Here is a 27,077-nt window from a genome sequence, read left to right as displayed (position 1 = left end):
TACAGCACTGGGCTTTAATCAAAAGTGCAAAGTAAAATTTTGCAGACAGAAGCAAGAAACGTTTGATCAGTTAAATCAGATATTATCACAACAAGCCAAATGCGACTTTGTCATTTAAAAAGTAGTTTTTGAAGATAGGTTTTGGTCATTTTCCGGCCGCTTAAATATAACCAGCTTCCCATTAATCGCTTGCATTAATGCCACGCTTTTGCGCATGCGCGTAGTCGTGCGCACAAATCGAAATGACCACTTTCCCGTGTTTCACGATGACATCAAAACTAGCAAAATGTTTAGGGCAGTCTTGCAACAGATTTAATGTGTTTTAGTAGAGTAGCAAATAATATTTGAACTTTAAATGCCATAAATAAAAATTGACGTCCATGCCGCAAATTTATGCAAAAAGTAATTTTTACGGTGGGAAGAGATTTTGGACGGAAATTTCAAATTTTTTTACCAGAGGTCCTAAAATGTAGCCTACTGTTGTATCCTAAAACCAGGGCGAAAGTTGGATTTGAAAAACGAAATCGATTAACCTCTCCCCCTTTCCTCATTACCAACCTATAGTTCTCCTGCTGTAAATCTCCTTTGTGTTTTTCAAAGTTGTTTTTGATCTAACATCACATCAAAAGCGGTTTTAATTAAACCAATCAAAAGTTTTAACTGGCTTCAAAAAACAAATTTAAGTATTTTTAAGTATGTTTTATCTGTTTTACTTATCAAAATGCAGCTTGATCGGTTATCCTCTCCTCAATTTCACAAAAAAGAAAAGATTTTGCGCAGCAGCCTAAATGAAACTGTGATGCATAGCAAGTAAAATCAGCAGCGAGGTAACCAGAAACGATGCTTTTGCTAAAGTCTGCAATTTCATACTTTTCGTGCCATATGGCACTATTAGGCCTATATGTAATTGTTTTCTAAAAAATGTGCAGTGACAAAAATTACTTAGAATTAGTAGCCTATGTCTCTAACGATAAAGTTAATATTTTATTTTCCTAATTAAAACCATTCAAAGCACTTATTTAAATTTTTAATTTATCTTTATGATGCCACAATAGAAAAATTACGTCATTGGTAGCAACTGTTGCGGTTTACGAAGCTGTGTTATTTCTGATCAATTTTCCTTCATAATGGTTTCCTGAAAAATGAAGATGTATAGGTTACAAAACTGCTTTGAACTGCCGTCATGAACGATCAAATATTCTAACAATCGATTGCCAATGCTGGTAAGCTTTGAAAACCAACTTAGAAAAGTACGGTAAGTAATAAGTATGATTGATTGATTGATTGATTTTCGATTGTAACAGTGCAGTAAATTTTTTATGATACCGGTAGCCTATATCTGAGTCAACAGTTCAGTTTTTTTTTTCATCAAAGTGAAAACAATACATGATATAGCAAACTTCGTGAATGAACTTTTCATTCTTCTTTTGAATTTACCAATGATCCAAATCAATGCGTAGGACGATCAATTATAGACTAGGCTACTAATCAAAGAAGTAGCCTAAAGACTAAAGAGTAGGCTACCGCACTAAATCAATAAATTCTAGTGTATTGTGAAGCTTTCGCCACACAATTGTGGCTTCGTTTATGCCAACATAGCCTATCTATCTTATCAAAGGTTTAAAGTTTTACTTTTGTAAGAATAATGGGTGTACTCAAAAAGCCATAGCCTCCTTGTATGGCCAAAACTGTACAATACCCTTGGATCACTTTAATGTGGTAGCCTATTCTTTATTTCTTCAATTCAGAGGATCTTTTTCCCAGATGAACCAAGACCAGAAAAACTGTTTGCCCCTGTCTTGCAACATTATTAATGTGCCATGGTTTTAGTACAGTAGCTAATAGTATTGGAACTTTAAATGCCATAAACAAAAAGTGACGTTAAATGCAATAGCCTACCCTACACTACAAGGTAATTCCACGCGAGAGGTAATTATCATGGTAGAGGAGGGGTAGGCCTATAGACGCAAATTTCAATTTTTTTTTTCAGAGGTCTTAGAATGTTGTATTCTAAAATCAGGGCTAAAGTTGAAATTAAAATACCCCCCTCTCCACTTTAAAGGTCAAAATTGCTTAATCACAGATAAAACATACAGATGGAAAACAAGCTCTATTACATTAGGAAAAAAGCAACTACGCAACTGCAAATGGATTTGCACCATATTATATAGATTGTAACGTGATACATTTGATAAATGTTGAGGAAAATCTAGGCCTCATCCACAAATAAGCTTATCCGTTGATTTAAATATGGATTGTGCCGTTTGATTAACGGCGCTTTCTGAATTTTTGTGTCAAATGGGGATTTGCCTTTGCATAAACTTTTAAATGAGTTTGTAGAGAATTTTGGATCTGTGCAAAATAAACATTCCATGATATGCTCGTTGATGGCACTTTTCTTTATATCCCTAAAGTTTAGATGCTCCACGACTGTCGTGGTGAAATGTCCGGTGGACATACCGATGCATGTCAATGCCGAATCTTCACGGACATAAATTGTTGCAAGGGAGAGGAGAAAAATGCACAAACTTTAAGAGATCAAATCAATTCAAACTCAATTGTCGTTAACCTATCAACAAACGGACGAGCTAATACAAAAAAAGAGACTGCAGCAATTCTTTCCGACGATCTTGATTCCGTTTCCGTGCAAGCCGAGGTTTCTTTATCGGATCTAAAAGATACATCTGAAAAGAAGGTGAAAATTGTACCATGGCCTACGTCATTGCAGAAAACCAATTGTAACTTACTTTACATAGTTGTAAACAGAAGAAGCATTGTTTTTACAATTTGCATTTCCGTTTGTGATCTGTTTTTTGTTTATGCTGCTATTTTAGGATTATTTATGAGAAATGCAGCAGTTTGCATCAGAGTTGGATCAGTGACACAGTTTTCAGTTCAATTAGCCTACATTACAGTTACACCATCAAAATTTTTAATTAGCATAGGCCTACATAGCAATTTCAATTACATTGTTCTGAAATGTTCAAATTGCAATTGGGCTACTTCTAAATGTAATAAATTTCACGTTTCAAGTACAAAAGATAAATGTTTCAATATGTATGTTCATGGATGATTTTTTGCAGTTTGATTTTATTCAAGACAAATGAAATTGCCTTTGCTGAAGATTTGGCTGCAATGTAGTTGTTCCTTTTGAATGCTTTTGAACCCCAATTAGCCGCTCTGCAACAGTAGGCCTACTGATATCATGCGTGCAACATACTAAATGTAGGCTAACTGTAATTTCGACCAAATTGTTTTGCAATTACAATTACACAACAACATACATCTAAATTACAATTAACTTACATAAAAATGTGTAGTTAATAACATTCAATTAAATTGTAATTGATCCCACGGTTTGCTTGCGAATCCCCAAAAAGATGTAGAGTGAAATTTAATGGCTCAAAGTTCTCCTCCGAATGTTTCCGGTAGCTTTAAATTTGTTTATGAAATTGACAGTAGCAGTAATGACAGAGTAACAAAACAAAAAGCACTCAATAAAATTTTGTATTGCTGCAAAAGCCCCGTTAGCTCAATGGTTTAGTGCCGGACAAGATCACCCGGCTCTGGTTCGGCTCTCGGAATGTGCGCTTGAGCAAAACATTTCAGGACTGCTCTCCATTCAACGGCAGCGGAATAATTCCCGGCAACAACACTTCAACAACAATCGGAAAACCTGTTGTGACTGTGTCGTGTTGGTTATGAAGTGTTGAGTTTGCTGTGGATATCTACAAACATAAAAGCATGGCACAAGCAGTCGGTAGTATTGTAAAAACTTTACTCTTCTTATGTCTGAATCCGGCCCTGCGTTAAAGCCTCTACCTACAAGAATGCAAAACCAACAGGAATAACCTATTAGCCTACAGGCTTTGTCAGTACGAGGAGAAACATTCAAAACCAACTAACCAAAATCCAACTTCTTTTTTTCGATTCAAGCAACTCTTCAACTTTCTAAATTTAAATAGTTTATTTACCAGGATGAACTTTCACTAAATGATGAACAAAATTTATGTCTGGCAAGCAAAGAACCGGAAATCGACAAAATCTCTATAAGCTTGCAACCAAATATCAAAGAAAAGCCACCAGCGCAGGATGAAAATACGGTGATAAGCTTAAAAATACTTAGCCTACTGTTTATTTGCAATTAATTTTTTACAAAGAAATTTTTAAAGTTGTGTATTAGGCCCACGTAGGCTAAATTCTATAATAAAATTATGGATTTTTACAATCGGTTATAAAAAAATTATATAATCTAACTTTTATGCTAGCATTCGTTTTTTCAAGTAAGTTTTAGGCTATTTCAAATGATACAAAAATAAAATAAATAAATAAATTAACTCAGCAAATGTAACTTTATAACCAAAAACATTTAGGTTACTGATTTGGTCTAAATATAGGCAACCACTTTTGAAATAAGAGCCCACCTTATATCAGATGCATATTTTCATCAGACCTGCTGGGTAACTAAGATGCAGTAACTTATAGGATATACAGGATAAATAAACTACTTAAAAAAAACTAAGAAATATTAAAAAAATTAATGTGCGAAGCCTCATAAGGCCACATGGCAGGCTAAGTCATCAGCGACTCGTAGATATAATTAATTATTTTAGAGCACATTTCTTTTAGCTTTACATGCAAATCATGCAGCGCTGTTTTGGTTCTGGAAGTGTGAGCTTGATCAAAGCTCTTCCAAGATAACGTTTCATTTAGCGTAACTAGAAGATTGGAATGATTTACATAGCACTGCAATTCAGCAGCGTAATTTCTACTTTGTCAATCTTGGTGACCCAAGATTGGTGACCCAAGATTGCGTTTGTGATTTAAAGCATCTTCAAATATATGTAACTGACGGAATAATAATAATAATGTTATGGTTTACTTTTTGTCGCTCTACAACTGCTAAGGTCTTTTAGCGACAAGGCGTATTTTCAATTTTGTATCATATTTAGGATGTCATTATATTATTACCGGACTTATTCTCATTGCGTTATGTCAGAAAGAATACGATCGGTATGATATCGTTTTTATAGTCTATTTGACCCAACATGACCTGACATGCTATATGACCCGACATGTTATATGACCCGACATGCTATATGACCCGACATGCTATATGACCCGACATGTTATATGACCGGACATGCTTGGTCATAGCGGTAAACCATAATATCTTCGTGGGAAAGTTGTAACATAAAATTCCCGGATCCTTTCGTCTGTATGCAATAACACCGAAAAAATACTCTTCTGAAAACGTCTTTTTTCAAGAATTGTATTTCAGCAAAAAATAGCCAACAAGCTGTCGAAAATGGAGCGTAACGCGATACGCCAATAAAACTTGTCACCACAATACAAATTACCAGGATAAAAGACGGAAATTTCGTCTAGTTGGTAAGCACAAGCAAAACAGTTTGCACAAGCATTTGACCAACCTTCCAACGACGATTCTAAAATGACGAAACTGACTTGAGATATTTAAAATGAACGTACCAGCTTCTGTGACGTAACAGTGATAAACATTGTTATGCAATTCCCAACAGGTGTTGAAACGGTTTGTGCAATGTTTTACTGGTGCTACGAAGTATGTTGCAATCTCTGCTCATTTTTTAAAATATTCCGTGACGTAAGTTATGTGACGTTTCATTTGAAGAACGATTGTTGGTAACAATGCTATATGAACCGACATGGAGACACTGCCAGGATTGAGACGCTAACAATGACTTGACTGAAGCAGCGATTATCACGATGGTGGTTTTCTTCACGGAACTCGCATTTGAATTTTTGTAGTTAAAGCAACGGGAAAAAATGTTACATACTTCTATTATTTTTTGAAGGTCCACGGCAAGTGTAATGGAACTCCAACATTCAGTCACCTTCCTCAGAGAAAGCTTGTTCAAATCGAGTTCAATAAACTTAGTTATTCTGTGAGACAAGGCTCAATATTTGCCAACAAAGGTTGGTTAGTATGCTGTAATGACTAAAATCAAATGTTAAATGAATAATCCTCTGCTGATGATAGTAAATTTTTACTGATACCTCAGTTTAAAGAAGAAGCACAAATTATTAGACATCCATAAAAAAAGCACGACAAAACTTTTACAAGTTAACCAAAATTAGTAAGTTTACATAGAAAACTATTGGCCATGACCCCTCTCCCTCTTCACTAAAAAATATTTCAGTATATAATTTAGTTTGGTAACGAAGTAGAATGTGTTCCTCTCCAATCGAATATAACAACGATTTCATATCGGACCAGCCGATAGATTAACTTATAACTTGTGCACTGTGCAGGCTATAAGCTATTACAGAGTTACTTTTTGTCAAAAATGTCAAACTGAATCGAATGCTCCCCCTTCCCCGTTACAAAAATGTGCGTACACAATTGCTTGTAGCCCTACTGTTGTAAAGAAGCATAGTCTAACTTCTGAAAATGTACAACCTAGCATTGCGCACCAATTACGGCCACAAGGGTTAGATTCCAACTTGCAGCATAAAATCATTCACATCTTAGCTTCCTGTCGACCATGTCAAAACCTGCCGGAAAGTAGCACTTCTAATGATTAACTGGTAATTGTTTCAGGTTACAAACCTATTTTAAGAAGTCTCCATGGGTCATTTTCATGTTACCAGCTGACCGGTATCTTGGGACCATCCGGATCTGGAAAAAGTTCACTCATGAATTTACTGGCAGGATACAGGTAGGGTTAAACGAGAATTGGGAAAACGATCTCAAGCCAGTTTTTAGAGCAGGTCTATGCAGTGCTGTGACTAGAGATGTAAAAAAACGTTTTTTTTTGTTTTTAAAAATAACAAGCTCGTTTTTTTGTTTTTTATTGTTTTTTGTTTTTGTTTTTCATTCGTTTTTTTTGTTTTGTTTTTTACCTATTTTGACAGCAAATGTCACAATAAGCAGCAATTAGGGTAAATTCATTGCATGAGCGTCTCTTTCAACAAACAAACAGTTTCATAACTCGTATAACTTATTTCAAATCAGACTATATATCTGGTATATTGTTTAATTGCAATTTTGTCGATCTCAAGTCTCAACACACGAGCCATAAAGATTTCTCATCGTCTCAAATAGTAGTAACAGTGTCCTATGGTTGGCACATCTCAAGTATTGTCTGTAATTTGGTCCAGCCAGTTGTTAAATGCAGTACCACACTCGTGTAAGCTACAGTTTGAAGCCACCAGGGATTTTGGTTGGGCATGTTAGGACCAGTGGCGTACCGTGACCACTTTGAAAGGGTGTTCAGTGACGTCAAAGCAACAGCGGGGGGTCTGGGAGGCCTCCCCCAGAAAATTTTTAAAATTACCATTGAATTTGGTGCGTTTTGAGAGCATTTTCAGCACAAATTCTGAACATGAACAGAACTGACAAAAATAATGTTGTCGGAATGGAGAAAAATACAAAATAGATATTTATTTGACAGCGCATTGAATGAAAGACTTAATAATATCAAACATTAAGTTGCATTTCTAAAGTCACATACTTCAATTCACCGTTTATTTCCGAGCATCAAAACGAACAATATTACTTGCCATAACACAGCAGGAGTCTGAAAAAACGCGAAAGTTAAAGCGTGCTCGAGATGGAAATGATTTACTTCATGCAAGGATTAGGCACGGTCGCAACACCTTGAGAAATGTACAAGCGAATTAAAAACAAACAGGTGAAAGTTAAAACAAAAAACAATAGCAAAGCAACTCGATAATAAACAAGAAAAGATAGTCGATTGCTATGTTGGTCGGCTGTACTTTTATCCGCCGTACTACTTAGTAAAAACGAAAATGTTTAACACCTCGACTACAGAAGGAAAATCCATCTATAGCATAATTCGATTCTTCTTGTTTGTGCAATAAATTTTTGAATTACATCGTCGTAGAAAGCTTGCTTTTGCTTCAGTTCTAGCAAAAGTTGTTTCCAACGCGGATCACCTCAAACTCTAATGACTAATCCAACAAGCTAAAACTTGCTATTGCCTGGGATTCCCCCAATGACGCGCCAAGGTGTGCAGATCAGCGAGTGCACAGCCTGGCTGACCTAAAACCATTGCTGTTTTCGCTGCCTTGTGACGTCATTTTTCTTAATTGTTTATTTTAAATAGCACTCGCAAAGCTGTCAGTGCACACCCAGCTTAAAGGTAATGACCGAAAAAAATTAAAGGCAATGACCTCAAATGGAGTATTAAAATTAGAAGGGGAAGAGTTTTGCAATTGAAAAGAAGGCAATCAGCATGCAGCAAGATGTTAGAATATCATGAAAGTAAAGAACATCGACAACCGATGGAAATTTTCTTTTTTTCTGGATTTCATGGGGTGTGCAGTGCACACCTTGAACACCCTGAATATACGCCACTGGTTAGGACCAGGTGGTCAGTGTCCTGTTTCTCTGCTTCACAAAGGCACTTTTGACCAGCACACCACACCTTTTCCAGTACAACGTCAAGAGGTTGTTCCAGTTGATGTGCATTTGGTGCAAACTTGATGAAAACCACACAAGCGGTTCTCGAGTTATAAGTGAAATAACCTTAGCCACTAGGTGGCTTCATAGATAAGGAGCAATAGAAAAACGGCAATATCTCAAGAACCGCTCAACATATTTGGATAATTTTTAGCTCTACCCCCATGTTTTCTGGGTGGGCTATCTGTTTATGAACATTAAAACAAGTTTTAGCAACTACTTTTTAAGATAGAAAAAAATAAACCTCTTGTCGTTACGCACCGATAAAACCATGATGCGTAACTTCAAAAAAAAATTTTTTTTTAATTGGGTAGAGGAAAGATTGATAAAAAGTTTGGCAAAAGCAGTGTAGTGCTAAAGTCCCAACTTTTAGCCCAAATCACATTTAAATATAGTGAAAGATGGAAACATTTTGATGTTTTTTATTTTTCCTGAAGTGGTTCAATACTCCTTTGTGATGTCATAGTCATATTTGTTTTCCCTTAATCACACCATTGTGCTGTCATAGGCATGTTTAAAAGAAGTATTGTTGCACTTAATCCATCCAATTTGAACTAGTTTGCGGGACTTTGAGACTTTAGCACTTTTCTGTTTTTTCCAAACTTTTCGTCAATGTTTCCTCTACCCAAAAAAAAAAAAATTTTTTTAAAGTTACGCATCATGGTTTTATTGGTGCGTAACGACAAGAGGTCAATTTTTTTTATCTTAAAAAGTAGTTGCTAAAACTTGTTTTAATGTTCATAAACAGATAGCCCACCCAGAAAACATGGGGGTAGAGCTAAAAATTATCCAAATATGTTGAGCGGTTCTTGAGATATTGCCGTTTTTAAAAAGTAGTACGGTAGGCCTAGTTCCCAAATAAAATAAGTTTTCATCTTTGATATTTGTTTTGTACTTTTATGTATTTTTGTATTTATGGGTAAAACTTTATACTTGTCAGGAAAAGTATTATGAAGCATTTATTCACTATGTGAACACTGAGCAGTGCTGAAAAACTTCACTTCAAAGGGAAAATTTCTTCATTCAGGGTTGGTAGTTACTAGCAATAGTCAACATGGGTGGTGGGCATTTGAAAGGAACATTAACCTAAACTTTTTCTGACAAATGCACTTACTTTTGACGGCTAAAAATATCAGTGATAAGATTTCTTGCATTATGTCACAAATGATCTGCAAGAAGCATCAATGACAAAGTGTCTAAGACCTTACAAGTTACAACACACGAAAATAATCTTCTGTTTCAACGTTTATAAAGCATATACATCGTTGTTAAGCTATCAGTTAAAAAACATGTTTAAACAAACTATTGGCAATAGCTTGCATTAGTAAATTACCACAAACAAGGTAATATGTGTTCTGAATACTGCCATCTTGTTTTTGCCAAAATTTCGTCAACCCATTGAGTGTGTACAAGAATAACCAGTCCCGGTATACTAACATCGTAGGCTAACTTCCATAAAAGGAAAAAGAAATTAACTCATCTACATCATGTCATGTATCAAATTGCATTAATTCAATGTTTGTCAGGTCTACTGCCATAAACGTGCCTGAGAATGAAGAAAGCGAAACAACGTAGGACTATGCAAAAAACATATGCTGCTGCCAAGCACAAACACTTAGGAATTTCAGCACAACCATAAAACCATTTTTACTAGTTTAATGTTTTTCAAGAGCACTATCATGAAACTAAGCTGCAAATTGTAAAAAATTTACAACTTTTCCAGATAAAAAAAAAACAAAAAAACCCAAAAAACGCATTTCTTTTTTTCACGTTTTTAAAAAAAAAAAACGGTTTGTTTTTTTTGCATTTACATCTCTAGCTGTGACTAATGTTAGCAACAAGAAACTACCAAAATATTAGTAAAATTTTAAACATAATGAAACGTTTTCCTTTTTTTAATGTTATTAGCCTATAGTGTAGGCTACCATCAAACAAACTAAAAAGTTCTTTTGTCGAACAATTCAAAACTTGAGGCAGTGTTGAGGTTAGCCTGCCACATTAAGTACCGTAACAATTATTGCTTTCTCATTGGCTCGACATTATGTAGCGCATATCAAAGGGCTGTAAGGTTTGATGCTTGCGTTTATGAAATAAACAAGGTCAGATAGTGTTCGCACTGACAATCAACCCCATGTTTATAACTCAACTAGACAGGTCGATGGGCATGACCAAGTAAAACTTCAGTACCGTAATGAAACACTCTTTGAATATCCTACCACGGAGAGTCTTAGTGGGACACGCAAAATTCGACAAAAAAATTAACTGCTCTTGCGATGTTGCATAAAGTGAATATGAAGCAATTATTCCACTTTAAATAATAAAGCAAAGTGTTTAGAAAACCTCCAGAGAAAAACTTTTGTAAAACTTACAGGGAAACAGGTATGAAAGGAGAAATCTTGGTGAACGGTCGTGTCCGTGACTCCAGAGTCTTTCGTAAACTATCTTGCTATATCATGCAGGATGATCGGTTACTACCTCACTTGACGATCATGGAGGCAATGACGGTAAGAGATTGGGCAAGAAATTAGTCTGCCCCTCAAGTAGCCTACCTATAAATGTGCTGTGGGCGAACAAACTGCTGACTGTATTATTCTTGACTGCTTCTCTGTAGTCTGGTAGCACTGCACGAAGCTCTCTAACGTGAATTTGCAACAACAGCTCAGAAATTGAAAAATGAGCGTAACTTTCATTGGAATCGTGAAAATAAATGGAAACTTTTACTCTCTTTCATGCCAAAACAAATGCAAAACAATTTTTTTTTGTAGGTATTGCAATTTCTCAAATTTGAAATTGAAAATAATATCGATTGGTGAGCAAATAGTAAGCTCTAGTAAGATTGTAAAAACAACGTAGTAAGGGAACCATACATCTCTGACAATCGAATTGTAAGTCACGTTGGAGTTAGGGCGAAGTAAGTTGGTTTATGGCGAAAGCTTTGATGTTGCCTTGCTGTCTTCAATCCAGCCCGCGAAGGCTAACTCTTCGAAGCCATCTATCGGTAAGTTCTGATGGCTCGTAAGGAGAAAGGAGTACATCAACAAATAGCGGAGGTATAAGAAACATTCACTGTTGTCTAAAGTGTTAACGTTGCTACACTCTTTATAGGTCTCGGCCAACTTGAAGTTGGAAAGGAAAATGCCACGTCAAACCAGGCTTGATGTTATCAATGAGATCTTGGAAACATTAGGGCTAACGGCATGTAAGAAGACAAGAACATCAAAGTTGTCTGGAGGTCAACGCAAAAGATTGGCCATCGCCCTTGAACTAGTCAATAACCCTCCTGTGCTCTTCTTTGATGAACCAACAAGGTGGAAAAATGCGCTTTATAGCTTGCATTTAAATAACATATGTTTGTATAGACTACTTAGAAAAAAAAGTCTGCAGAGCTATCGGCTCTACAGGCTGAGCACTTAAGTTATATTGTTAGTTTATCAAAATAACCCTAACCCAAAATTCGGTTTATCAACTATTATCTCAAGATACTTAACGTGGTCAACTGTTTCAGCAACTCCGGCAACGGCAACTCCGATCAGCGATTTCGGCGCTTCTATATTTTTTCTCTCGATCTTTTCAACGGAAAAATTTTGAAATGTTTGCGGCAACTCCGATCAGCGACTTCCACTCTGTTGTATTTTTTTTCTCGATCTTTTTAGGGGACAAAGTGTTAAAATTTTAGTTAAAATTGTGACATAACCAGCTCAGTGGCAGAGTGATTATCGCCATTTGGCTCTAGTGCTGCTAACCGAAGACTAAAAGACGGTACCGATTGTGTTCTTTCTTGCATAACGCAGTGAGAATAAGTCGGGTAATAATGTGATGACATCGTAAACCTAATATGAAAAAAAACAAGCCCTGTCGCTGAAAAACCCTAACAGTTGTAGAACTACAATAAATATAATCATTACAGTATTATTACGGTTGTAACGTTACTATTGTATTGTAGTTCACAGCGTAGTCTACTGAAATCATAAAGGTGAACTTACTTTTTCTACTATATGTTTTATCCCAGTTAAAACTTCGCAAGTCGCACAGCATGTAGATTTTTCTACATTAAGTGAGCAAAAGTAATCAAGCGTTTACATTGTCACTTGCGTACGGTCCTTGTGTAAGTTATCAGACTACAGGGGTGACTTGATTTAAGTAGGCTAGCAGATTTTGCGGTTCCGACAGGAATTTGACACTTGCGTTTGGTTATTTGTTTGTGGAATCATGCTCTGTAGTTAGGATTGGGTATGAGGAGCGAGATGCTTTTGGAGGTCGGTGGTTATGTCATCAGGGCCAGCTGCCTTCTGTGGTTTAAGGAGTTTGATAATCGCATTCATATCTTTTAAACTGAAGGTTCCTTCGACCGGTTGGTGGGTTATACTCATTGTTTGATAAAGCACTCTCATGGCCTTTCTCATGGTTTGATCGCCGTTCCAATCTAATGACATGGGAAAATTCTTGGGCAAAGGCAGAGGCTCTTGCTCTGTCATTAGTATAGATTAGATAGCCTTGTTGCCGGCCAGTGATTTCTAACGGAGCATAAGTTTTAGCCTAACAAAGATTTAACAATCGTCCAGGCTTTCGCACAGTGTTCACTTAGCAATTGATTGAAAGTCCTTGCGTCATGCGTCCGCTAGTCGTTTCTGTTTGGCGACTTGTATACGATAGATACTGGATAGGCATTCAGTGCGGTTTATCGCTACTCAGACAGCAAAATTTGTCATTTTTAAATTTATTCAACGTCTGCAGATGATATACCAATGACTGATTTTGCTGTTTGGGTAGGCCACTGTTGAGGCGGTTTCATTTTTTATGAGCTCTTTCATCTCAAGTATCATTCATGCCATTTCTTTTGGACGGACGGCGATGAAGGGAGAACTACTGACTCAACATTCTGAGCCTTAGATTATAAAAGTTAGAAAAACATGTGTTTTTGTGCAGCGGTTTGGACAGCGTTTCCAGCTTTCAAGCCTTGACGTTAATGAAATCGTTAGCAGAAGGAGGTCGGACCGTCATCTGCACCATCCATCAACCTCCAGCCAAACTTTTTGAATTGTTTGATCATGTAAGTATCATATGAAGAAGGTTTGTTGGTGTAGAATACACACAGTGAATGTTTTTGTACAAGGAGGCAGTTTTAAAGTGGTTTAACAATGAAAATGTCACATTCGTAACACTGTCGGTGTTAAACCCACTAAAAAAGCGACTACATATTGAAACGACTTTGAATGATAGGTCTGCTGGCTGAGTCTGAAGATTGCAACAAAACTGACCATTTTTTTCAAACTTTATTGATGTAGGCTAAATCGACACTTTTTGAACGAAGCCTATTTCTGAACTAAACTGCTGTATAGTATTTTACTTGTTGTAAAGTGGTAGGCCTACGCCCTACTGACGACGATTTAATACCTGAAATCGCGATCCACAACATGATTTGATGTTGTTTGATTTTGTCGTGCTTTTACCTTGAACACTTTATTACCAGGGTCGAAGATTCGAGAAGTTGAAAACGTAGTATAAGTATAGCTTGCTTAAGCCAGTTATGATAAAACTAAACTACAGTAGGCCTATGTTTTTCTGTGTATAAAGTCTGCAAGTGATGTTTACTTGATAAAAATGTAAAATTACTTTCTTGCTTGAAGGTTTCAAGTGAAATCTTACATGTTTCATTCACTATGTTGATCAAAGTTACCTTCTTTCTTCAGCTTTATATTCTTGGAGATGGTCAGTGTATATATCGCGGTTCTGTTCCAGCGCTCTTTCCGTTTCTAAAGGAATGTGGTCTCAGCTGCCCTCAATATCACAATCCTGCGGATTTCAGTGAGTAGCCTATGCAATTTATGTAGCCTATCTAAGAATTGTGAGATTTTGATGGAAAGATTACTGACTAACCAGCAAATAAATTTTCACAATGCAAGCTCAGTGAGCCGGTTGAAAGATGTCATGAAAAAACTTATTCTAAGGTTTAAGCCACATTTCAAATGTCGTACATTGTCGACAGACAATAATAATTAGGTTAAACTTAGCTCAAGACTCTTCATTCAAAATTTATTTCGTCAGGTTGTAGCTATGATCAATAACTTACAAATGTGTTTCTGAATGGTAGCTTAACATTTTCTGAAAGAATTTTCTCAAGAAAAGTGAAGAGATTTCTGACAATTTTTGTGTTTCAGTTATTGAAATAGCTTCTGGTGAATACGGAGATGTAACTTCCTGTCTAGTTGACGCAGTGAATTCCGGAAAATGCGAATATTACACAAAAACGTATCAGGTATAGGTGTGAGCATTTTTGCGTTTAGGCTACAACTTTTTGTAAATTTTTTTAAGCTGTTACATGCTATAAGTAGGATTGTTTAGAATATTTCAAAACTTCACTTGTAGGCTGTACGCGTACATCAGTGACGCAGCTAGAAAGTAATTTTTAGGGGAGCAAAACCAACTGTTGGGGGGAAAACATTCTAATATTTGAAATAAAGAGCTTGTTTAAAAATATAGCTACTGAATGCAGTCAAACATTTATGAAATGTCATTCAACAACATTATTATTCAATGTCATGAAAACGCTGTAATAGTATTGAAACATATTTTTTGCGAAAGTAAGATAAAATTTTGAGGGAGCAATTGCTCCTCCACCCCCTCCCTCCGTGGCTATGTCCCTGGCGTAAATGCCTTATTTTTTAACAGAACGAAACGAACACAACAATCCTCAGTGAAGATGGAGAGGTCTGGGCCAGCACTCAAACCAAGAATGGCATAAGCAGTGGGCACAATAAGACTGAAGGACCAATTTCTACAAAGAACGTAAGCTGTCAAGTTAAGATTATGTTCATGAATATCGTAATTGGTTGAATCTTTATCCTTTGACTGAGAAGGATTGTTAGAGAGCTCAACTCTGACAGTTTCGCATACTCGCAGAGGCTTTGAGCCACTGACGCAGGCCGGGGACCGAGATTGAAATAGTGAAGTTTTCCATTGTTGAAATGTTTTTGTTTGTTAGCTATCCAATAGGTGTCACTGAATGGAGAGAGTTCTTACACACTAAAGATACTGCACTTTACAAATAAGCTATCTGTTTTAGGTTTAACCTTAGCACTTGAATGAAATGGTAAAAATATTTGGCATTGTTTTGGTAGGCTACTTTTGCTAGTTTGACAATAGCCTGATATTTTTAACGGGATTATAAATCTTTACCCATCAAATGGTCCTTTATATTAAAAATTTTTGTGTGCTACTTTTCGGACATGAAACTATAGACAACATTCAATTTTTCTTAAATGGCAAATTTACGTTAAATTATTTACAACATTTTTAATGATCGCCTTTGTGGCATGGAAAAATTTCTCTTTTTTTTATAACGATTTTTTATAGTCTCAGTGCTTGACAAAGGTGTATTTGCTTTATGGTAAAAAAAGTAACAGTACAATCTAAAAAGTTACACCTCCAGTGAGTTATATTTTTTTAGCCTACGTTGAATTGTATTTGTTTTTGCAGTTAAACGCAGACCTTGAAGTGTACAGCTGTCAAACTTTCAGTGCAAACAGCTTTACCCAATTTGCTGTGCTGTTCAAAAGGACTTTCATTTCGATACTTAGAGATAAAGTAAACTTACTATTATTTCCTTTGCTGCAATTGCTTTCTTGAATCGAAACGAACTATTTTAGTCAAAATGAAACAAAATCCTTCACATAAAAAATACGAAATCTCACAAAATCTAGTCAAGACAAACAAATTTACGACGAAATTAACTTTTGTTTTGTAGAACTCTTTTGAAAGTTTTGTTTTCAAAAATTTTGCTTCAAACAACGGACACCTTCATTCTTAATTTGTACTTTGGTTAAAAAAGGACCGCAATTACATTTCCGTTTAATACAACATTATCATTATTGGAGAGAAAAAAACCTCTTTGGAAGCTTTTCCTGGCAGTTTTCGTATACTTGTAAAGTCCTTTGAATCACTGACGCAAGCTGGTTATCGAGATTGACAGAGAAAAGTTTTCGCTTGTGGTTGATGTCTGTATGGGTTGTTCCCTCCACTAAGCACCATTGCATTGAATGGAGATTGGAAAGCTATCCCGAGAATGCATTGCTCAAGCGCACATCGAGAATGCATTGCTCAAGCGCACATCAAAAAAATTGAACTGGCGTTGCTTGGTCTTTCCGTTTCTTTGTTTGCAAATTGAGCCCTTATCCAACTGCGCTGTCAGAAAGAATTTCGCAGACAGCATAATTCGTCATTTTTACATTGATTCAACGTCTGCAGACCTAAAAATGATGGGTTTTGCAATCGGGATTGTTAGACTGACATATAGTACTTTACTTGCATATTACATTGTTCAGACTTTGACACACATACGGTTCGCCAGTCATATTATAACCGGATTGTTGATTGGTTTGTTGTACTTGGATACCGGAAATGACGCACAGGAAGTCTTAAACAACGCTGGTTTTTTGTTCTTTTCAGTTCTGTTCATCATGTTTGGTTCTCTTATGCCAACTGTGCTAACATGTAAGATTTCAAACAAAGTAAACAATAAAATAACCCTACTGTGTTTAAGTTTATGGAGTATCGATTTTATAACATAGTTCGGCCTAGGCTGCATGGTTTGTAGTAGGCCTACGGTAATTTTGCAAAATTTTTATCTCATTTCTAAAAAATTCTTTTGTGTGTGGAGTAGTTTAAAAACTTAAGTCTTTAGTCGTTGTGAGACTTCATACCCGTATATTATATTTTATTTTTATATTTTTACCAGTATCAAAACTATAGGCTATTGAGGTTCTTAATGAGAGCCACGCGACAAATGCATAAACTTTAGGGTTATGTTGGTTTTGATTGAAACTAAACATGCCTAAGTAGTTCACCATACAGCAGGATAGGCGTGACTTTTCAATATGTTTGCAACACAGTCAAATGGGATTTTTCATATCTTGAATTTAAGGTTGTCATATTTATAACTTAAAATGTTGGATATATTTTGTCAGTAGCTATAACGTAAACATAATTGATTGTTTTGTTTTAACTTAATATAATGGAATTTATCTAAGTTTTAATCTATATAATTTTTTCGGTATAAAAATGGTTGAATTGTTTTTTAGTTCCATTGGAAATTACAGTATTTGTAAGAGAACACATGAACTACTGGTACTCGATCAAATCCTACTACATAGCTAAAACGTTGGCAGACTTACCATTTCAGGTAATTCAACTGTATAAATAGAACTTGTACAAGCTTATACAATATACATGCATACAGTACACCCTACTGCTTGCTTGAAGTACAGGCTCGCAACAGCACGTAGTATAAGTAGTTTTTAGCAAATATTTATGTTATAAAAACCAAATGACCCAATTGTAAACAACTTATTTTTGTTTTTACCAGGTCATATGTCCTTCCTTGTACTGCGTCATAGTATATTTTATGACATCACAACCACACGATGTTATGAGATTCTCTCTGTTTGTCGCTCTGTTTGTGATGACGTCAGTGGTTGCGCAGTCTTTTGGATTGTTGGTCGGTGCAGCGTCTCCCTCCACGCAGGTGAGTGTCTTTGGATTGGAAAGTTTGTACTTCAAAAATTTCGAGATTTTTTAGAAATGAAAATGACCTTGCTATTTCTATAAGAAACTCTGATCCCCTTTTGGTAAAATAGAGTAATCATTTGTAGTGATTACGTTTACGAAGTGTTAAAGGCATACTAAATGAAAATTTCAAACGGGAATAAAGCATTAAAATGAGTAAACTGAACATTCAAAAATACATTTCAAAAAAAAATTACCGAAAAAAATTTGTTTTCAATGGCGCTGGTAAGGCCCAAAGTCCAATGTTTCATTTATTTTCATTTTTTTCAAAATGACCAAAAAGTGCAAACACTGCACGAGAATACGTCACTAAAGACAGCAATAACAAAAGCCACGTTACCACATCTGATGTTTTGAGCAAACTGTCTGATGTTGTGATGTTGAAATGTGTTGTTTTGATGTACATGCATACATAGCCTACAGTCAAATCCCCCGCAGTAACAATTGTTGCGCGATTAGCTGATTGCTATAGTCTTTAGTGACGTAACTGTACGGTCGCACGCTTCGCTGCTCAGGCCAAATCTCGTTTTGAAAGCTCTGGCAAAATCAGGCGCGCAATGGTGGTCAGACCGCAATGGGGAAAAATTTTATTGAAAATCGTTTTATGGTAGCATGTTAAACACAAAGAACGTGGAAAATCGCCAAGTCAGGCTTTTCCTTTAATATCCCTTTAAGACCGTTCCTGCAACATCCTATTTGTAGCCGACTTAGTAAATCTTGTCGGTTTCAAATAAGTTGGTTGGTTTTGAATCTTTATCCTCGGACTGACAAAGCCTTGATAGGTTATTCCTGGTAGTTTCGCATACTTGTAAAGGCTCTTGACACAGAATGCATTGTTCAAGCGCACACCGCGAGAGTCGAACCAGCGCTGCTTGATCTGGAGGCTTCTTCATTCACGAAGTTCAACTTCTTGCGAACCAACTGAGCTATCTGGGCGAAATACGTTTCCACGTTGGCGTTTTGTCGCTTCTACCGTTTTCCAAACTTCTGCTATGTTATTTTTTGCTTTGATGGTCTTCAATAAAACAGAATAAATTGAAAGCGTCAAATCAAAAAATAAATAAACTTTTATCTTTCCTTAGCGTTTTGTCGCTCCTATCTTTTTTTGGACTTTTGTTATCTAATTTTCTGCTTAGATCAAGAAAAATTGAACGCAACAAAATAAGAAAAAATAGAAAATGAAAAAATAAATAAAACCTTATTTTTATATTCCAGGCGGCTACATTTCTTGGTCCGATCACTGCTATTCCGCTTCTTTTGTTTTCCGGTTTCTTTGTCCGTTTGGAAACTATTCCTTGGTATCTGCAGTGGATGAGTTATGCTTCTTATGTACGTTACAGCTTTGAAGGGATTCTAATAGCCATATATGGAATGAACAGAAAGGAATTAGTGTGCAACAACCAACAAGGTAGCCTAGTTTTAATTTTTTGTTGATTTTGGAAAAATTGTCTCGATTTTCTCAAAGTTCTGGTGTTCTATCATTTTTGAAGTATGAAGAACATGCCACAAAACACACTTTTAGCTGTCAAGTAGGCTTAAAACTGGGCAATAAAAATGTGAGATAAAATTTTGCAAGAAATATTTCATCATGCCCGCTTGTTTTACGCAATAAGCTAGTATGCAAAGCAGCTAAAATTTCGAAGCTCTTCGAACATGACTGGGAAAAGTCTTTTATCAATGTTTTTTCTTATGCATCCCACTGTAATACCTTTTATGTCTTTATAACCTGGCTAGGCCACATTTTCTAAAGAAAGGTTCTTGAAAAAAGGTTGTTGAAAATGGTAGGCTATGATGTTAGATCCGCAACATGGAAACAGAAGTAGCCTCGTAAGATATATTTCAACAGGTAGGCCTACTAACGCTACTTTTAAAAAGTTTAATAAATAATCAATCTCTTGATAGGCATCGGCTGCCAATTCCAGAACACAACCAGAATTCTTCAAGAAATGGACGTTGAAGAAAGCAACCTTGCCTTAGACTTTGTCATTTTGGGAATATTTTTTCTTTGCTTGAGATTGATCGCTTACATTATTCTTCGTTTCAGAGTGAAATTACTTAAATAAACAATCGAAATAACGGCGATGGTTTTATATCTATTAGCCAGGGATATCTAGAACAACTAGTTCTAGATATCCCTAACACGTTGTTATAGACATCCCTGCTATTAGCTTATACCGGTTAAGCCATGTTTGTCTGTAAAGTTAAGTCAATAGTCCAGAGGTTTTAAAACTTTTTTTGGTGCGACCCACTTTGAAGAATTTGACGTAAAACATATGACGTAGGGCGTAGGCTAAAGTTATGTATAATGTGACTAAATATGAATCTAACTTACAGTATAAAATGCTAATTGAATGTTTTTTTGAAAACTTTATCAAAAATTATTAGCATTTTTACCTTTACAAAGAAATTTTCACTCTTTATTTGTAGCTTAAATCAATATCTCTTTGCAATCACAGTCATGGCAAAACTGTTAAGTGCTGATAGACTGTTGAGTGTTGACAAATGTTTGCACTTTAGCCTACTCTTAATGCAAACGTTAGCTTAAGCATTGAAATTAACAATCTGCTGCCTTAAACGAATGAAGTTGAATACACATAGCTTATGTAAAAAAGAATTAGTTCTTCCTTAGCTCCTCTTAGTTGAGTAGCTTCCTTAGCTCCTTAAAAGAATTAGCTCCTCTTAGTTGGGAAACCGAATATTTGTGGGACGCACAGTTTGAGAACTACTGCAATCCTATAGTTGATTGCTTTTTCCAAGATCGAGTACGTATCTAAAAACGAGAAACCAGATCAAAATTGTTATTAACATTTTCAAGCTAAGACTCTCGTGGCATGCGTGGGTAGCGATAAACTACGCCTTGACTTCAGTCGCCAGGAAAATTCTTGAGGTTACGCGTGAAGTTTTGTGTGGAGCAAGTGGTGAAGGTCTTTTCTCAGCGAGCCAAGTGTATAATGGCTCTCATTCGTCGAAACTTAGCAAGTAGGATGCTTGCAAGGATTAATAAGTACCGTAGTCTGCTGAAGAAGTTGAGCACAGTCATCCACTCAATGAGGCGGGTGTCGGCGCTGCATCAAGCAGAGACGCAGTATTAGGCGATGGAGTGAACCAAAGTCAGGGTTGCAGTGCGCAAGACACGATAGCCGCCAAAACCAGGGCTGGGAAGCCGGAGCTGGAGCGTTGGAGCCAAGCATTTTCTCCGAAGCCGGAGCTGGAGCCTTTTTAAACATTTCTTGTGGAGCCGGAGCTACAAAATATTTATCAGCTCCAGCTCCACTATTGAATACAGACGAAATCGGTTAATAGTATACTGCTTAAACGTATCAATAGTTTATTTGAATCAAAACCTGAAATCCCAAACCAAATCCAATCTGATGTACAGTGCCGGCAAAAAAAAAAATCTTTACATTCAGTCGGCAAAAAAAAACTTTACATGTAAAATCTGCAGAAGTTCTTAGCTTACTGTTCCCGCCAAAAGCATTGCGTCACAAAAACGCTTATAGTTACATCCTTACCTACTCTCTTGCAACATTTCGCTGTAAAGCCATTGCTTTGCGTGCGTAGTGTGGCTTTCCAGCTTCGTGAATAGTAAGGGGAGTGAAATCGCACAAAATTTTTCATTTTCTCAAAGTTTCGAGGTTTTGCAAATTTTTTTTCAAAAACTAAAATGGGTTGAAGAAAAAAGCAAATGGAAGAAAAACCACGTGCCTTGACTTTGTGAGAGAAGGGAGATTCTGTGATTGCTGTAGCCAGAGATATTGGGGTCTTCAGAAAGGCAATGTATCACCAAAATCTTTGCAATGAGTGAATATTTCACCTTTTAATTGATAAATTGCCTCTCTTGAGACCCCAATATCTCTGGCTACAGCAATCAAAGAATCTCTCTTCTCTAACAAAGTCAAGGCACGAGGTTTTTCTTCCATTTGCTTCTTCTTTTGACCCATTTCAGTTTTTGAAAATTTTCTTGCAAGACCTCGAAACTTTGAGAAAATGAACAATATTGTGCGATTTCACCCCCCTTACTATTTACGAAGCTGGAAAGCAACACTACGCACGCAGAGCAATGGCTTTACGGCGAATTGTTGCCAGAGAGTAGCTAATGATGTAACTATGAGCGTTTTTGTGACGCAATGCTTTTGGCGGGAACAGTAAGCTAAGAACTTCTGCAGATTTTACATGTAAAGTTTTTTTTTGCCGACTGAATGTAAAGATTTTTTTTGCCGGCACTGTAAAGTAAAAACATCGGTTAAGCGCATAGGCTACCGCTTAAAAGAATAAGTCGGATAAAGTATGGAGCCGGAGCCGCTGTTTAAAAATTTATAGCTCCGGAGCCGGAGCTAGTGGATGAATGCTTGATAGCTCCGGAGCTGGAGCCGGAGCCTATGCTTTTTTGCAGTGGCTCCCCAGCCCTGGCCAAAACACACGTACATGATACATCACAAGTAAGGCTACAGCAGCTGTTTGTTGAAACTGGGGTAGTGTACAAAGCTTTATGAATTGTCACCTCACACACTGACTGGCTTTGCCAAAAGTGTTAGTTTGGTTTCCACAGAATTCAAATATTAGGTTATTAGCCTACCCAGCCAGAAAAACCTGTCATTTTTACCTTGATTAAACATCTGCAGACGATCATGGTGCCGTGAATCAACTTTGTGGCTTACAAATAATTGATGGTCGATGAGGTTTCAAAGTGAAGACATTGGACAACGTTTCCTTAGCAGTTCCATAGAATAAAACGTCATGAGCTCCTTGTTGCAAGTCTAATATTAAGTCTTTATTTCTACCTAGCAGTTAAAAATGAAATGATGATATCATGTTTTTATTTCTCCTAGGAAGCTTAATGGCAGTAAACAGGTTAAACTAATTCGTATCGTCCATGGTCCGTGCAAAGCTACATTGATAACTAATATGGAGATCAACTTGCGTTTTTTATGTTCATAACCGTTTACAAAACACGATGATCACATTGAGGAAGTGTATTGTGAGCAATGTAAGCTCAAACCGGTAATAACAATGCAACAATACAGATTTTATACACACGAAGGAGTTGCCCGGCTGTGTAACATCGTGAGAATGCACCATACTTTTTGCAAAATAGTTCCTCAACCACCAAATAAGTCTTTTTTTACATTGATTCTATGTCTGCAGACGTTGAATTACTGTAAAAAAGGACTGATTTGGTGGCTGGGATACCAGCTTGTCATGCTGCTGCTGCAACAGAGAGTTGTGTTACAAAATTAATGATACCTTAGATTTGCGTGGAGCTTGCGGTGTTTATGACAATTACAACTATCGTTGAACAAAGCCAAGCATAGTGTTGCTGTCAACACACGAAGTGTTTCAAATGTCAAGATTTTGGAAGGACAAAACATGGAGGTTTGATTGGGACTTTTTGGAAACAAGGGCAAACCTAAAGAACAGCAGAGGGAAAACATTTATCGATTTGCATTCCGAAAAAATAAACAATAAAATTTTAAGATTTAAAAACATCAAATCGACACAAGTAACCCGGTCTGAGGTGTGATTGTACTTTCCCAGCCAGTAAATCAGTGTTTGTTGGTTGGGTTTCAACACGAAACGATTCAGAGCAGACATGTTCCGCAGAAAATAGAGCAACAAAAGTTTGAAATCGATTTCGTTTGAGACACCAAGACGTTTCTATTTCAAACATTAATGTTATAACTGATGCGTGGACGTCGTTATAATGGCATCTGGACTAGAAGCCAAACACTGAGCCTCACAGGATTGCCATGTTGGCGGTTTTAACGCCAAATCTAAAAGCTTGACGTTTTTTCAATTCATTTTCAGATTAAAATATGGCACGGTTGCAACACCTCAGGCTATGGTAGTAATCATGCTGTTGACAAAATCAGCTCAAAACACAATATTATGAAAAGCAAAAGAAAAGATTTGGGAAAAGTTGCCTTTTCAAGCCTGATGTTTTGTAAATAGTCTAATAATCGCGTCGATAAAACAGAGTTGTTTTTTAACTATTTACAATGCTGAAAAAAAAATCAAAATACCCAAGTCAAAGTAACCTGCCAAACAAACGCATTAAAAAACGCTAAAATTTGGCGTTGAAACCGCCAATATGGCAATTCTGTTTGCCGTGCAAGATGAAGCCAATCGTTTGGCTTCCAGTCCAGATGCCATGTTAGCGACGTCCACGACTGATGCAGCGATGTATGAAGTGTTTCCGCCTTGATTTCCAGCCAGTAAAAGCTGTATTTCACATCGTCGTTTCAGTGCCACTAAATGGTAGAAAGAAACTTGTATCGACTAAGAGGTAGATTTGGCTTCAAATCTTTCTTCAAGTTCTTGTTAAATTAATTTCTAAAACAAAACTAAAACAGTCAAAAACACTTCAGTAAGTTCCATTGTCGATTACGTAATATAAAAGATTTTAAAAGCTGTAAAGTTAATCAACGCAGTGCAACGTAATTTAAAAAACATGATTCAGCAAACGTTGTCAAAAGTATGACTCAGCACATACTGTCAAACACGAACATGATTCAGCAAAATTGTAGAAGAGCATGATTAGCAAGTCTACTGAAACAAAAAAGCTAAAATAGTTTGGCAAATATCATGTGGAACAGAAATGTCAGGAAATAAATTGGAAAGTATGCTGTTGCATTCTGTGTTGCCAATGTTCGGATCGTATCTAACGTGCACAACTGCGCATGAACTTGGATAAACATTGTATTCACAAATACGAATCTCTATCTACAAAGATGGTTAAAACTCCAAGACAGATAAACAGAAGTTACATTTGTTTGGTAAATTGACGACTGATATCCAAGGTACCAGTTTTGTTACTTCTGGTACCTATGTCTTTGAGGTAAATGAATAGAATATTATTTTCAAGGACTTAAATCATCTGGGGATTGGAATTTTGATATAACATTGTGTCTAGAAAAGTATACCTTTTTTAGTCTGCTACTGTAAAGTTATGACAGTGATCGTACATGTGGAAACTGCGAGGCCGTATGTTTCTGGCACACTTAGTGTCAAGATTGGTGTCAAGCTGCACACTGCAGTACTGCTGTTCTTGACACCAAGTGTGCCAAGATCAGCAGATGACGTTTTAAAAACAGGGGAATGTTTCTGAAAAGAAAATGACGTCATTTTTTCAACGAAAAGTTCCAAAACTGAGTCTTGTTTGTATCTGACAGCAAAAACCGTAGTTTTTACCATGATTCAACGTCTGCAGACGTTGAATCAATGTAAAAATGAGGGTTTTTTTGCGAATTTGAATTTCTCAGAGACGTTGAATTTCTCATTACTTTTAACTGCAATATTTTTGATCTGATTTTCAACAGCAGCTTGTCGTTGGAATGAAGTCAAACTGAGTGTTGTGAAGTATTTATAGCATGAAGGAAGCATTTCAGTTTCTATTCTTTAAAAAGCTGAAGATACTATTATTGCTGCAAAAATAATTTTTAATAAATTGTGATAAAAGATTAGTTTGTTGTGCAAACACGAGCAATTGGTGAATGCACATTAGAAGAAACCCAATAGAAAAAAGATGAAAATTTTGGCTTGTTGAAGCGGGGTAATTTCGGTTAACGAGTTGTCAGATATAAAGAGTTTTGAATGAGACTGCTCCAGCTTCGAGCAATAATAATCTTTCTCTATGCAGAGGTGACGAACCTGCGGCCCGCAAAACCATTTGACAATCGCTCACGCATTAAAGACAAAAGACATCTCAAAGTTGTTTTATGCCTTCACTAGTACACCTTTCTTTTGCTATTTTCTTGCCCTAAGCACTAACTTTCAGGGTTTAAAGTTAGAAAATAGGAACGCTATAAGGTAAAGTTGTGAAAACACTATTCACCAACTTCACCTTGTATTTTTGGTCGATTCCAATATATGACGTCACGATTAAAAAGTTGTGTGGCCCGATAACTCATGTGTAATTGACAAAGTGGCCCGCGACCGCAAAAAGGTTCGTCACCCCTGCCTATGCCATATTCAAGTTCTGTATTACAAATCAACTCCTCATTGACCTATATTCTATACCCAGACAGCATAATGTAGAAGTGACTGATTTTGCTGTCTGGGTAACAATTTTTACTGCCTTTCTGTGGATCCTCTATGCTCCAGCACAGAGAGGGCAAGCTTGCAATTACAGCAACCAGTATTTTTTAAGTTTCTAGTCGTTGAAATGATGTCAAATGGATATTATGCAAACAAGGTTATATCAGAAGCAATCTAGAGCCAACAACATTATCCTAGACAGTAAAAACCGTCATTTTTACGTTGATTCAACGTCTGCAGGCGCCAAATCAATGTAAAAGAACTGATTTGCTGGCTTGTGCTGTCAGCGTTGATGATAATGCTGAATGTTGCGGTACAAATGGCAGTGCCGTGAAAGACGCATTTCATTCAAAAAACAATATTCAACATTTTACATGCATTAAATGCAAATCGACGTTGATTCAATGTCAAATCGATTCGCCCAGTGAGCACGAGCACAATGCCTTGCAGAAAAAAAAACAAGTAGCAACCCAGACAGCAAATTAATCAATTTTTTACATTGATTCAACGTCTGCAGATGAATTGACGGAAAAAACACGTTGATTTGCTGTCAGGGAACTTCACAAAAGTAACGAAGAGAAACAAAAGTATGTGCAAGCGCAGGGCTAACTTTGTGTTGCCCCAGACAACAAAATCCATCAATCAATGTAAAAACGACGGGTTTTGTTGTCTGAGGAGTGGTAGGTCGCATAAAAACTCTACTTCTGTAAGTGTTTGATGTTGCGAACTAAGGAACGGCAATCGCTATTTTGCCAAAAGCCATTTTGATTAAAGCAAGATATGAAATTAATGCGACTTTAAAATTGTCAATATGAAACATGGCTGAATAGTGAATATGCTATGCTGGTCGGCCAGGATTCACCACATTCAAACAACACAACAATCTCAAATTTCGTGAAAATAGCGAAAACTTAGGAATAAAAACGAGAACGCATTCTACAATGAATTTTTCTAGCTATGCAGGTTATAGAATCAAAAGCAAGAGCAGCTACCTTATAAAATAGAAAAGGGAGCATTA

General features: G+C 36.5%; 1 protein-coding gene and 1 pseudogene across 5 annotated transcripts; one reads left to right on the top strand and one right to left on the bottom strand.

Moving 5' to 3' along the window:
* Positions 1 to 27,077, bottom strand: part of LOC145784425 (uncharacterized) — a 276,670-nt pseudogene that overhangs the window by 75,189 nt on the left and 174,404 nt on the right.
* Positions 1,115 to 20,107, top strand: LOC145784422 (ATP-binding cassette subfamily G member 4-like). Of its 5 annotated transcripts, none has more exons than XM_082596236.1 (17): positions 1,115 to 1,255; positions 2,420 to 2,695; positions 3,966 to 4,103; positions 5,835 to 5,955; positions 6,581 to 6,698; positions 10,836 to 10,968; positions 11,570 to 11,772; positions 13,391 to 13,514; positions 14,155 to 14,269; positions 14,623 to 14,720; positions 15,134 to 15,250; positions 15,941 to 16,048; positions 16,786 to 16,954; positions 17,542 to 17,642; positions 17,826 to 17,984; positions 19,241 to 19,433; positions 19,928 to 20,107. In XM_082596236.1, the coding sequence occupies exons 2-17, from the start codon at positions 2,420 to 2,422 to the stop codon at positions 20,086 to 20,088; spliced, it is 2,334 nt and encodes a 777-aa protein (XP_082452362.1). In that variant the 5' UTR covers positions 1,115 to 1,255; the 3' UTR covers positions 20,089 to 20,107. The 5 variants fall into 5 exon arrangements, with proteins under 5 accessions (XP_082452362.1, XP_082452364.1, XP_082452361.1 ...); XM_082596238.1 differs by having other exon boundaries at positions 2,415 to 2,695; positions 3,978 to 4,103; XM_082596235.1 differs by having other exon boundaries at positions 2,415 to 2,695.

Source organism: Aplidium turbinatum, chromosome 15, assembly GCF_918807975.1.
Source record: "Aplidium turbinatum chromosome 15, kaAplTurb1.1, whole genome shotgun sequence".
Taxonomy (NCBI): Eukaryota; Metazoa; Chordata; class Ascidiacea; order Aplousobranchia; family Polyclinidae; genus Aplidium; species Aplidium turbinatum.
The sequence above is the reverse complement of the archived record's forward strand: the minus strand, read 5'-3'. Positions and strand labels throughout refer to the sequence as shown.